Source organism: Pyxicephalus adspersus, chromosome 1, assembly GCF_032062135.1.
Source record: "Pyxicephalus adspersus chromosome 1, UCB_Pads_2.0, whole genome shotgun sequence".
Taxonomy (NCBI): domain Eukaryota; kingdom Metazoa; phylum Chordata; class Amphibia; order Anura; family Pyxicephalidae; genus Pyxicephalus; species Pyxicephalus adspersus.
The window spans coordinates 17,505,877-17,519,873 of record NC_092858.1 but is presented as its reverse complement, the minus strand read 5'-3'; the positions used below and the strand labels follow the sequence as shown (position 1 = coordinate 17,519,873).

Here is a 13,997-nt window from a genome sequence, read left to right as displayed (position 1 = left end):
CAGATTCTAAATACTTCCCCCAAGAACCCACAAACCTAAGCTTTAAATTAGAAATAAACTTTTTTTCAGCAAGGCTTTATTGCAGAAAGAGACAAGTGATGTCCCTTCTGCAATAAGCATTCTTATCTGCCTGATCAAGTTGTTGCTGGCAGTTTTCCCTGTGGTTGCCAAAACTAAATGAACACTTTCAACCCTGCCAATCAAGATGGCCAAAGATCTTAAGAAGATGGCAGCGCCCTTCAATGAAACTGGTACAGGCGTGTAGAACATAGTTTAGTTTTGTTTTAACTACATATATACCCAATAAATATGGAACCAAAATTGGACAAAATCATAAACTTAAAAAACAAACAGATTTGATGAAACCATTTTCCAGTTTCTCTTGTAATACACAAGTAAAATACCACATATATAATTAACTATTGTTTAATTTTCTAATAAAAAAAACAATTAAGTGTACAGTAAGACATGATTATTTAATATTAAATGTACAAAAAATAGGTAAGGTGTCCATCCAATTGCAATAACACTCCTCAAGGTTCAAACAGATTTAAAAAACAAAAAAAACAAAAAAACAAAACACATGCCATCAAAGATCATCGCTTCATCTGATAAAGCAATTCGATATATTCTTGATTCTCCGGGACAAGTAACCCTTCTCAGATTAAAAACCCAGTCTGGCAATTGGCTGGTGATAACATAATACAAAATATAATAAGCCCTGGATACAAAACAGTATATACTATAGCTTTGAAATTAATGTAAAGGCACATTAAAAAAAAGACAAGGAGGTAGGTGGAATGATTTGTTCGGTATGTCAAACTTAAAATTCTATTTTTCGCTAATACCACTTGCTAAAAAGAGTCGTCTTCCCCCTAAACCTCACAGAGTATAAACGTCAGACTTTCATCAATGATTGGCACCATTACACTTTCTCCATCCCGCCAGCATTTTTTTAAAAACAGATGCTAAGTAACAAACTACTTACATATAAACTCCATCCTATTTTGTATACACCATCTTGCACTGACCCAATAAAAAGACTGCACATATTTTAAAACCATACTCAATGAGAGCAATTGAGGATCACATTAAATACTAACTGTTCAATCTGTCTCGCATCTGCCACATTCTTTGATTGTTCTTGAAGCTGAAACAAAAAAAAAACTAAGAAAAATGGAATAAAATTCAAGCTAGGACCAGTTAAGCCATATTGCCAAAGCATCCATCGGTTTGTCCACATAGGGACAAATTCCATCATTTAAGTCAAAATTCAAAAACACTATCATGTGGTAGACAACAGAGTAATCATGTCCTTATTGAGGATATAAAAAGGAGCTAAAAAGGGGTAAACATAATATACTGCATGATATTTACAATTGTCTTGGAGGAAACTGGAATATCTAATAGAATAAGGCATGGCCCAACCCTCCCCAATCTCTTTACATACAAAAAATACTTGAAGAGGCAGCTATGACATTGAAAAATATTGTTGATACCTTACGCTCTCAATGGTGAAAAAAAAATGTGTCAGCAATAACAAAGCAGCAATGAGTGAGAAGAAAAAAAAAATACTAAAATGAGGAAAAAAAAATAAAAGTCAAAAGTCTTAAAAAGTTTGTTCGTTTGGAACAAAAAAGTCTGCCAAGTAGCCTTGTTCAGCTTGAAGATTACAGGCACCCTTGATTAGCAAAATCCTTCAGGAACTAGAAGCTTCATTGACCATGCCAAGAAACTTCTGGAAGCTTCTATAACCATGTAAGGAAACTTTCTTTATCCAGTTTAGTGCCAGCCAGAACAGACTCCATGTCGTTTAGGATGTCGGAACTCAAAGCTTCTTGCAGGCTTGGCATGAGTTCTTCGCCTTCCACGTTCATTGCCTCCCCCTCTAAAGTACCAAGGTCCACGTTTGTTCCTGGAAGTGCTTCCAAATAGTCTGGGAATCTATTCGGTTGGGAGGGCATACTACTTTGGTTAATTGCATCACCTGTGGATGGAAACATATCCATGTCAGTTGGGAATCTTTACAAAAGAAGGAAAATTCCTCTTTTAAGACATAGGAAACAGAATGCCAATTGGAAGATTTTCCCCTCACAAAAAATATTCCAAATTTTTAAATATGATTTTAATCCAAATAATAAACTGTAATCCATTATGAAGGTAAAATACAAGGTATATGGCTAAATATCTGATCTCCACTCAAAATGAGTTTAGAAGTTTACTATTAATATTATAGCTGATATTTTAGACAAATCTTTATTTAAAGCCCTAGGGAAGGTGGTTGGTGAAGGCCCTTTTCTATTCCAGCACAAAGCCATCTCCATAAAGACATTGTCTGATGACTTCAGTGTGAAGGGCCCCAACCTCAGCCCTACTGAACACCTTTTGAAATGGAATGCCAATGGAAAACTAGGCCTTCTCAGGTACCTGATCCCACAAAAGCCTTTTTTGGCTGAATGGGCACAATTTTAAAATCTTGTGGAAAGCCTTGCCATTAGGGGCCATTATAGCCAAAAGATGGAGGGAACAGGGTAATCGGTATAAGAGTTGTGTAAATAACACCCAGCCTCATGTTTCACGTAGTCTTTCAGTCTGTAGCTTGCAATTTAAATCCTAAAGAAGTGCAGGGTTTGCCTCACATACTTGGCATATCTCTTACTACCAGGCCATTAGACACTTGATCAAGACCGATACATTGAAGGGATCTGGACACAGACCAAACTAATTCCCAAAGTGAGCAAAAAAGAGAGCTCTTGAAGCAGCCTCACCAACATCTCTTTAGGGAAGTAGATGTCTGAAGAATGATGGGTAGGTATGACACTTGACACCGTGGTCACCAATTTTTGGCCAACTATATCAACCCAATCAGGAGGAATCTTCAACCAGACCAATGTGCAAAAAATTCAGCAATATTGGCCAACAGGGAGAGAACTAGGAAAACTTTTCATGTATTTTGCAAATGGTACATTAACACATTGTGAAAATACATCTGATATCCAACAAATAGGTGGGGTGGGAATATCAACTCACCTGTGTCCATTTCATCAACACTGTTAAGGAAGTCGTCAGGGGTCCTGGGTACGCTGTAACTACTCATACTTAATCCACTATCTGTGCTTTCATCTCTGGAGTGATATGTGCCACTGCAAATACAAAGAACAAGGGTCAGGCCAAGATACAAATGCAAAGATGTATACATTTTGTTTTCTACAATTAAGGCTCAAACGCAGACAATGGGGCAGATATGGAGCTTCAGGTCAATGACTCACTCTTTGAATACAAAAGACATCTCATTCACATACAGATAAGCGGTAAATATCTTTACACTACCACACACTAGCATGTTGTAGTAAAGCCCGTGTCCTGGGCACAATGTTGGCTTAACTGAATTGTTTCAAGCAGTTATCAAACACCCACATGCAAATCAGTCATCTCACTCCTAAATAAGTGAACTCATCACAAACCTGTTGAGGAAAGGATCGGAACTGTTCATTGTCATTGTGCGGAGCTCTTGAGTTATTCCCGATGAGCACACAGGATTCTGAGTACCGCCATCTTGCTCCATGGTTGGGATCTGACTACGAAGAGCTAGTTCCTGTAAAGACAAAAATAACCTGTGTACTATTAAATTCAACACAGACAGGAGAACCATAACTACTGGAATAGAAGACTTTACAAGAAGTCATATTCTGTTTTTTTTAATCACTTCAATCTGCTCAAACCAACCAATGCTGCAGAAGCCTTAGTAGTATCCTTTGATGGGGCATATTGCTGGGTGGGGAACAAAAGTCAATTCACATAGGTAATACAGTAAGAAAATTGAATACTAGAAAGCCAAATATAAAATGACCAACTAGTCAAACAGGAATAGTGTAAGGTGGGCTTGGAAGCCATCATAAGTACCACCAATAGTACTTGTCAACCTACCAATAGTACTTGTCAACCTCTTTGGTTTAATGACTACAACCTGCCTAAATGCCCATCCCAAAATTATTTCAAGGAAAACAAGCATAGGCCCTTCCAAACCTAAACAAAAATCTTAATCCCAATGACAAAGTATCTGAAGACTCACTATTGCCCTGTAGTATGAAGGAGGGGGAATTGCCAATGATCCAAGCAAGCTTAAATTGGAAATCCAAACCTAATTATTTATATATATATATATATATATTTTTTTATTTGGTTTAGAACAAAAAAAGGAGGGTTCAAAGCCTTGACATGTTTTTGCCTGTTATTTGTGCAGCAATCTTGACCCTGCTGTATAACTAAACGCCACAGCATGGCTCTCACTGATTTTCCTAAAGCAATAAGGAAAAAAAACAACAAAGGATTCTGGGTATATAGAGATCTAATTAGCATATTCACTTAAGAAACATAAAAAATTGCAGAAAAGACCAGAAGTGTTCCACTATCAGTCACCAATTAGACATCTTTGTTTAGTAATGTAACACTAATCTGACCACAAGTTTTGCCGACTGACAGGCAGCTCAGGAGCAAATCTCACACTCATGTAATAAATGCTTCAGGTAACCAAGTAACAAAAACAACTTTCACCAAACTCATCAATGTGTGGGTTTTTGAACAGAGCTTCAATTGAAACTTGATTACCTGCCAGAAACTTGTCAGACTCAAGGAGTTTATTTGGTTGCATATATTTCACAAACTAAAGAACAGATGGGATATTTAGAAAGCTTCAGAAAAGAATGTGTCCCTGTTGGAAATGTTCCCCTTATTTTCAGTCTTGTTAAAGTGTTCCTTTGACAGCAAGTGAGAAAAAAAAATCTCTTACAATGGGATGTGCACTTTTTCCTCTTCTCCTGAACTAACCCTATCTCCTGTTTCACAGATGGAGGCTTGCCATGATCTGAAGGCTGCAAGCCCTCATGGTCCTGGACGCACCTACAGCCCCATAGACTTCAATGTCTCCAGGCTTGGAACAAAAGTCCCACAGAAGTCTACAGGGCTCTATTTCAAGGTCAGAAACAATTTCAATAATGTCTATAGAACTGCATCTTGAGGCAGAAGACAACCCCACCTTTGGTCCTCACTGTTCTCCCAAGCCCCTTTTAGCTGGGCGCACCACCCAGCACTTTTCAATACCACCCCTTTATTTTTGGCTAGTTACTGAAAAGCTGGGTCACAATACAGGGGCCAACACCTGACTACAGCTTCTAAAGCTCTCAAGTTAAAAGTTCTAGGGTGAATACTGAGCCTGTATTATGCAGGCTGGTTGTAAACAAATAGCAAAGCCACAGCTGTCAGATCTCAGTAAATATGCATTTTGGGAGGAGAAAAGTGGGTTAGGTCAGGGAAAGCGGCAAAAAGGATAAGTGAATTTATCTTTAAATGGAACCCTGGATAGCCTACCAACCCACAGAAATATTTCATATATTATATTTCACTATATTTCATAAAGTTTGTCCGGGCTTAAACTATGTTTTACAGAAACACTACTTTTAAAGCCCTACACAATGACACACAGACATGACAAACACGTAAAGAGTAACAAAAGGCAGTTTCTAACCTGTGGCCTCACCTGCCGGAGCAGTTCTTGGTGCTTGAGTCGAAGGCGCTCCTTCTCCATTTGAAGCTGCTGAAGTCTCATCTGGTTGCCCCCACCTCCCATAACACCACTTTGCGGGCTCTGGGGTGCAAGTGGAGGAGGAGCTTTCACCGGTGCACTCTGGCTAAGCCTCTGCTGGTTTATAGCTGTAAAGAGAGAAATGAAGCCTTTAGGGGCATATCTGGTTTTTTACAAAACATATACAATTATAGGAGCAGCAATCTATATAGACAATATTTCACAAAAACTGTTTTAAAGAACAATATACAATAAACACAATTTTACTGAAAAGCTGCCCCTGGAAGAAGCAAAATTCAAATTACTTAGTCTGTAGATGGGTAAGAACCCAGCCATGCTTTACAACAGCCCCCACATGTGGAATACAACAAGCCTGACCGTGTTCTCCCCAACCCTTTTAGCCAGGCGCACCACCCTGGACTTTTCAGTAACCACGTGGCTGTTTTTCTGTGGTTATTGAAGAGTTATTGTTATTAGGATTTATATAGCGCCAACATAATTGGGTCACAATACAGGGACTGCCACCCACCTATAATTTCCTCTCCCCCGGCTTAAAAAAGTCTCTGGGTTCAACACTGAGCCAATTTGCTAAAGGACTGGAAGAGTGAAGAAAATAAGAAGTAGGCATCCCAATGCCCTCAAACCTTTAGTCAGTGTTTTTGTTGTACAACAACTAGCATTGAGCAGACATAGGCTAACCAATGGTCACAAATTTTTAAAGTTTTAAAGTTAACAATGGCCAATTTTCAAGGAAAGTAGTAATTCTCAACCAGAAGTGAAAACAGTCAGGAGTAAAAAAAGAACTATTAAATGTTGCCATTTACAATTAATAGTAAACAACTCCAGGTTCAAGGTCTGCTGGACCTGCTCTCTAAATAAATGTGTGTAGCTGCTCCATAATACAGCATGGCGCACCATCAACTCTAATATTCAATGTTTTTTTATTGCACATTAATTCAATTCATTGCAAAGTCCTTTTTTTTTTTAATGCATCTACTTTGCACCCGGTAGTTTAAACTCGTAGTGTTTTCGTTCTTTAACTCCTTCAGAAATAGGCAGCCATTCACCATATTATTCATAGCCTGAGCTTTGAGTTAAAAGGGCCTGAGCAAAGCCATCCATTAGGGGAATCACCTCATCGGCCACCCCCTCTGATTTATAAAGATCTGGGACAGAAGTATTGTCATATGAACAATGCTCTGTTTGTTTAGGTGGGTTAGCCCAGTTTCTCTCTAGTACTTTTATTTTCAGCAGGTCATCATGACATCAGAAACCTGAATATACGCCAGGAGGTAAACAGCCGCTCAACTTGGCAACTGCCAGCTCTGCAAACAGCTCACTTCAAGAGGCTTTTTCTAAGGCCCTTCTGTCTTGAGATGGTCTCTTTTATTTTATAGCAGAACAATGGAAGAGGAGCATTTGAAGACGTGAAGGCAGCAGAAGACAGAGGAAGGTTTTGTATGTGTAACACATGTGCAAAGAAGTGTGTGCCAACTAAAGTTCAGACAGGACGACATGTAGAAGCCTCTGATGGAGCAAAATCTGCCAACAGATGACTAGATTAGGCAGCCCAAACCCTCTCATACCTAGCTGTAGGTGGCCGAATCTGACCAGTATTTGCAGGCACTGATGAAATCCATGTAAGATTCTTCCATATTGGATAAGCAATTATCAGTCAACCTTGAAAAATTAGAGGAAGCATTATGAAAAAATCAGTGCCTCCTAAAATTTTCTAGTTTGCGGCACCCTTAAAAATGTATTCAGGGCACCTATCCATGTGCCAATACAAATACCTGACATTTACCTATAAATGTTGGTGCCTAAAATCAGATAATGTATATATTGGTTTTCAGGGCACTGTAGCCCAGTGACTGATCCCAATCAAGCTGCCCATTTCCTATCTGTTTTAGGTTCCTGCCTTTACACCACTTTCCGCGGTGCCCATCCTCTCCCACCCTACGTCCTAAGATGTAAAGCCGTACTAAGGATGTGACACTAAGAACTACTTTTATCAACAGTTACCAAACAGACAGCCAAAAAATCTCCGGCTGCAAGTAGGCTTTAAAGTAGCACTTTCAAATAATTCCGAACACCACAAAACCGATGGTGGTACAACTTCTGAATTAGGATGGTTAGATCAGAAGCCTGGACTGCGTTTTTATTTATATTCCCAACATACATCACATGCACCTGGTTTATGACATCAGGGTCCATTACAAGACCTATTACGCTTGTCAGTGCAGCAAAAAGAATCTGCACTCCATGCAGACCCTGAATTACTCTGCTCAGTATTCACCCAAATCACAGATGAATCTTTTTGGAGCACGCTGTGCTTACTCCCCATGAACTATAAATAAAGGCTGTCAAACATTACATAAAGCAGAAATCATTTCTTCTCTGGTTAATAGTAACAGTACGTGCAACATTTAGCACAGTTTCCTAGAAGTATTTATCCCTGGAATGGGTCACTACATAATTCATTATTTTACCTCTACAGTTCTGCACCGCTCTGAAGATGTGCTGGCCCAAGGGCGGTCAGACTGCGCACGACTGAAGTATAATTTTATCACCAACTTTAGCTTTCGGCTGTTTCTCCTATGTGATTACACCCGTCTGCGTGTTTGAAATTACGGCTTCCAACTAAATCGAAATATCTTCTGTTGTGACACCTAACATGAAGTTTAGGCTGCTTACATTTTGGCTTCCTTCACCCTTATCCCTGTTTACAACATTTTTTAAATACATTTTTTGTTACTTTTCTGAATTAAACACTTTTTAAAGTAGAAATAACTCCATGGACACTCCCCTATCCCTGTTCTATCTCAGGGTGCCCTCCATCCTCTTTCCTTTCCTAAAGACGATCGTCTGCCATCTTGGTTGGCCATGCCAGTGTGACTTACCTTCTGCGCAGGCATTCATTCACTTACGAAACATGTGCAATTGGTTCCCTAGCAACCAACGTTGAGCTGCGCATATGCAGCTCAGCTAAAGTTTTACAGCTAGGTGAGAATCAGGCAAAAAAGAAGTTTCTTTCTGCAATAACCACCTGTCGGAATTGCCCATGATAAAAGTGGGACTTCATTTCCACTTTAAGATACAGCGATGTCTCTGTGCTTCTCTATGCACAAGTCCACCCCATATTCCTTAATTGTTCTCTTGGACGATGTGGATCACTATCAATTTTCCTGCACTCTCAATTGGTGGTCACAAACCATGGTTGCCCACCTTTCTCTACACCAGTCTGAGCACAGCAGGCCGACACGCCATGAAGTGTGCTTTCAGGAGAAAGGAGCACAGGGATGACCCCATTACTGTTTTGCTGTGTCTTCACTATCCAATCACAGGGAGCAGATGAGTCTTAACCAAGACTTGCAGATTGCAGTTAACCAACAGAGGACCAAAAGCAAGAGAGCCTGAATCACAAGTCCATCTGGATAGAATTACCAATCCTTAAACAGATAAACCCATCCTATATTTCAACTGCGCGTTCAGCCATTTGCCCATCGTGCAGCTCTAACAAGTCGGACAGACTAAAAACACAACCAAGCTGTTATAAACCTGGGTCTTGTTTATTTGCTGTCTTTTTCCCTCTCCTTACAAACCTAAAAAAAAAAGTATTTAACTAGCACGTGAAATGATTCCCAGACCTCACAGGCAGACAAAAAGCTTTGCTCTGGTTACAAGGAGAATCAGGATATGGGGGCAGGGGACAGATTACAACAAAAGTCTCCAAAACAAAACAAAACCCCCAATTAACTAGCCAGATCTTGGCAAACAACCATTTCTGCACTAAAACAAAAGAATGGAGGAAAAACAGTCTCAAGTGATAATTAATGCTTATACAATGACAAATAGTAATTAAGAGGAGAGACAATTACAGGACTGTGGAAGGTTTGAGGGAATTCCTCCTGTGAGGTGACCAAATTATTTACCATTGACTGAGTCTCACTGTAAGAACAAACATTAACAAATTATTTAAATGCAGCAATTCAACTTCTGTGGGACAGAAGACGATCTCCAACACAATCTGTACAACGACCCTGCAACAGTCCGAAAAAATCACATTTTTATCTTTACAACCTTGTCCATAAAATATAAAGATGTTTGGGGTTTCCATTGCATTGCTTGGAGCTGGCCGCAATTATAACAATCCAATTATCTTTAAAAGGATTAATTCCATCTAGTTATGTAATCAAGTAAATAATTTGCCCACTTATAACAAATCACACTCCCACTAAATAGCCAATTTGACATCTAAAGAAGATTTTACAATTGTAATATACCTGGTCATTATAAAGAAACCAAAATAATGGTCTATAAACACACCCTTAGGCAATTTAAAGTCACATTTGCTGCACCAACTCATCTACAAAGGCACAACAGTGACGTCTAAAAGTAAGAGACTATTTGACCTCCTCCCATAATGCATTGCTCAGCCTGACTGCGAAACAGCCCAAACAAGGTCATCAACCATGTGTAAGCTCTGACATGGCGTTAGACTCCGTTCATTATTCTCAAAATTGATCCCAACAGATGTGGGGGTGGGTTGAGGGATGACTTTTAGAGATATTTTGTTACTTTATCCTTAATGGGTAAAGTGACAGCATTTCCAAGTGCACATTAAAATAGTTGGGTTGTTGAAATGCCATTTGTGAATGATTCCTAAAGTTTATAGAGAAAGTGCTGCCAATCAAAGACCTCCCTCTCGTTTGCATTCCGGCGCAGTGTGACATGTTGCATGCAAGATTTCTGGTCCATCGGGTAATAAGTAAGCCTGATAGGGGTGAAAAAGCTATTTGGAGCTATGTACACGTCAAATAATAATTGTCTGAAATGAACAGTTACAATACATCTCAGATGAAAGTTTAAAATGTGTACCAAGCTCTCAAAGCATCATTCACCAGGCCGCCATGGCAGACTGATGAACAATTAATGGGGAAGGACTGCTGTGCACTCCTATGGTGAGTGGGGCACCACTCGGTCATTCTGCCCTTCCTTTCTCTATTGAGCAGAATTTAGCATTGGGTTCAGCACTAGTTTATTTATCTGTCACAGGAAACGGCACGATGAAAGATGGTTTCCAGCAACAATCATCTGATTTCCATTGCAGTGTTCAACCCAGATTTTTTTTTTTTTTTTTTTAAGCGGAGTGGGAAGAAGTTGTAGGTGGGTGGAAGGCCCTGTATTGTGATCCAACTCTTCAACCTTCACCCAAAAACAGCCAGGTGGTTACTGAAAAGTGTGGGGTGGTGCACCCAACTAAAATATGAGGAGAACATTGAATATCTGTAGAAGGCTTGTATCCTGGATACATGGCAATAGATAAATGCATTTGAAATAGAAAAGCCAAGACACCTGGAGTGCACCCATTACGGGATGGTGCAGCGTTTACCAGCTCCAGAATGCTGCAACCAATGCAAATCCTTTGCCAGGCTGCCAAAACAGAATAAAACAAAAAACAAAGACCAAAGATGGTATTTTGTAGGTGGGGGCTGAAAATTACAGCATTAGAGTAAAGAATGAGTTGCTGAACATTAAGATTTCTAATGAATTAGAAACCGATGTGCACAATTTTACATTAGCCCAGAAAATTGCTTTAAAAATATCAGAAAAAAGGATTCATTAACTAACTATCCCCTTAGTTTAGTCCTATTCTGAAAGGGGAGGAAAAAAATACAATATATATGCAAAAACAGTAACAAAGGCCAATTTACAAACTGGCGATAAAAGAAGTCATTGGGCAGCAAGAAAAATAAATTGCAAACAAAAAATAAGAATAAAAGGGAACTCCACTTCACTTGCTGCCTAAACACCAAAGCCAAATGCCTTTCATATTTGAAGTTACTGAAACGCTGGCATTCTGGTAGACAATCGACCTTTTATTCAGCAAAGATTAGATTACCAAGTAGGATTACAGAAGAATCTAGGGTCAGTGTATCAGAAAGAGGTATAACTCGCTCCACTTTAAAGTTTCTTGTATTGTTATTTTTAAAAGACCGCAGCACATATTTTTTCTAGACAGGTAAAAGATTTTTACACTTGTAAAATCAGTTTGGTTTATTAGCCATACTCCTTTCAAAGAACACTGCCAAGAACATCCAAAATCTAAACTGACCTTACTGTGGCTTCTTGAAGAACAAATTAAAACTTAAAAATGTAACAAAAAAAGAAAGCAATGACAAGGTCACAAGAAAACGCTTTGGGCAATAGATGCACTTGAAAGAATGCTGAAGGCAAGTTACAATTTCTATAGCTATACATTAAACCATCCAAAGAGCCAGATTCATCCTTACCAAAGCGTGGGTCTAACCGTGGGTCTAGCCATGATGTAGTCTTGTTCTTGTGGTTTATGTAATATATCTCCCCTTCAGGAGTAATGGCCTGCTCCCAGCCATCTGGCAAGGGACCTATAAGAAAACAAAACAAAGAAACTTAAACCTACAGCACAAACTTTTGTGCACTGTGACTAAGTTTGCAAAATCATTGGTTAAAAAGACTAAGGTGATCTAAAAGGAAACCTATCACACCAAAGCAGACCAATCAAATAGACTGTATGCAGAGAAGAAAAAAAATAGAAGGCTTATGACTACGAAACGACTACTCTATTTCTCTAAATTGTAGAAAGAGACGATAGAAGACGCAACATCCCAACGGCTGCCGGGACTGAATGAACTCCCATACAGGTGTCATCCAGGTCCAATCAAGATGGCCCAAGCCCCAATGGGCACTCTCCAAAGCTTCCCTACTGGTTGATAAGGCTAGCCATTAAGGAGGATTGGTTTAGCTATTCGATTAGCTTAGTCAATGTAACCACAGGATTTGGCTGAGCTAGGCAGAATTACCCAAGTGAGTTCCAACAGAAGACAATCTTCTTCACACCCTATGAAGTTTTCATACAATTTGCAGCACATTCTTGCATGCTTTTGTGCATTGCAAAGAACTACAATGAAAAGAACTATAGTATGCAAATGCCACCTTGTTACCTACTGGGAATTCAAAATCCATGGAGAATTCGGTAAAACATAGAGGCAATGAAGAGGTCACTCCCACCAACCAGAAGCTGGAAGAGTTGAGAACTAAAGTAATGGATGTGCAGACAGTAGAGCAGTCGGAGGTACCAAGCAGATCCACCCAATACAGGCTGCAGACAACCACAGAAGAGATCCAAGCCAGTTTACCCGGCACAACCATCAATGTGAACCTAAACTAAATGCCTATTTTTCCCTCCACCATTTACAAATTCAGCAAAACATTTTCTGATCAGTAGGATGTGAGGGGGTCATAAAACAAAGATAGGACAGCATGTAACAAAAGTGTTGCATCTGAAAATAAAAAACACAAAACTTTGCATAACACGACTCATGTGTAGTATATTTGGAAAGCAAATTTTTAAGCAAGATCTATAATTTAAAAAAAGCAAACCTCAGCTGGCAGATTCAGGTTTGAGTGGGAGAGGTATTCAAAAATGGCTCCAGGCCTCATGTTTGAAAAGTGTGGTAAAGGTAAAGTATTCTGACGTTCTTAGCAACCAATCGACTTCCCTGGTTTATTTACAGGATTGTATGAAAAATACCTGTTGGAGGATGTCTGGTATCTATACGCAACAAGAAATGTTGCATTTAGCAGGCCCTTTACATTGCTTTCCTAAATTGGATCAGCCATAGGGGACTGCGACGGACCTCATCTGCCAACCCAAAAAGTAAGCCAGAAAAAGCAGATGAGTATCCCAAATCATCACCAACTCTGTACAAGCACACGAGTAGCATAGCCTGCCACATGATATGAACATGCTTAATCTGGAGCATCAGGGACTAATGGAAGGATAAAGATCACAGTCCTACAATTTGCACTTGCAAAATGTCAAGTCAGCAATGACAGCTCCTATGTTACTATTTTCTCACTGCAATTAAAGTTAGACTCCACCTATTAAGTGTCTCCTTTTATACTGTAATCTGCGTAAAGTGAAGGATGAAAATAGCAGAACTTGAATACTCTATTGCTCACTGTAATTAAAGATGGTTACCACCAATCCAAAGTCTTCCTTAAATTTGTAACCTGCTGTCAGGAAATTAAGTGCTGAAAGGAGAAGCAGTGCAGGACCATCCAAGGGAGAAAATAAACCAAGACAAATCACAGAGCAAGAAATGAATCTCGAAATGATGGCCTTCATTTAAAACCAAGTCGAGGGTAAAACTTTAAGCAGCAATTTTTACCTCTTCTATGCCAAAGGTCATAGAGACAGATTTACACCATAAACATACATTGGGCAAAGTATAAATGTGTGCAAACAGTTCTGTATAGGACAACTCAAAAAAAGGACAACAAACATGAATTTACGACTGACACCATGTGACTGGCTACGGGTAATGAAGACGTCTCTCTAGTAAAATCCAACATGAACCTCGAAGATATTCAC

General features: G+C 39.3%; 1 protein-coding gene across 5 annotated transcripts in view; it reads right to left on the bottom strand.

Annotated features, from left to right (window-relative positions):
* Positions 1 to 410: 410 nt before the first annotated feature.
* Positions 411 to 13,997, bottom strand: part of YAP1 (Yes1 associated transcriptional regulator) — a 41,686-nt gene continuing 28,099 nt past the window's right edge. For 2 of the 5 annotated variants that reach the window (XM_072402933.1, XM_072402936.1), the window contains exons 4-8: positions 11,875 to 11,988; positions 5,525 to 5,709; positions 3,465 to 3,595; positions 3,031 to 3,143; positions 411 to 1,987 (exon numbers count right to left, since the gene is read on the bottom strand). In XM_072402933.1, coding sequence (XP_072259034.1) covers positions 1,749 to 1,987; positions 3,031 to 3,143; positions 3,465 to 3,595; positions 5,525 to 5,709; positions 11,875 to 11,988 — 782 coding nt within the window. In that variant the 3' untranslated portion in view covers positions 411 to 1,748. The remainder of the gene's footprint in view (positions 1,988 to 3,030; positions 3,144 to 3,464; positions 3,596 to 5,524; positions 5,710 to 11,874; positions 11,989 to 13,997) is intronic. The other 3 variants (XM_072402946.1, XM_072402953.1, XM_072402960.1) reach the window with 3 other exon arrangements.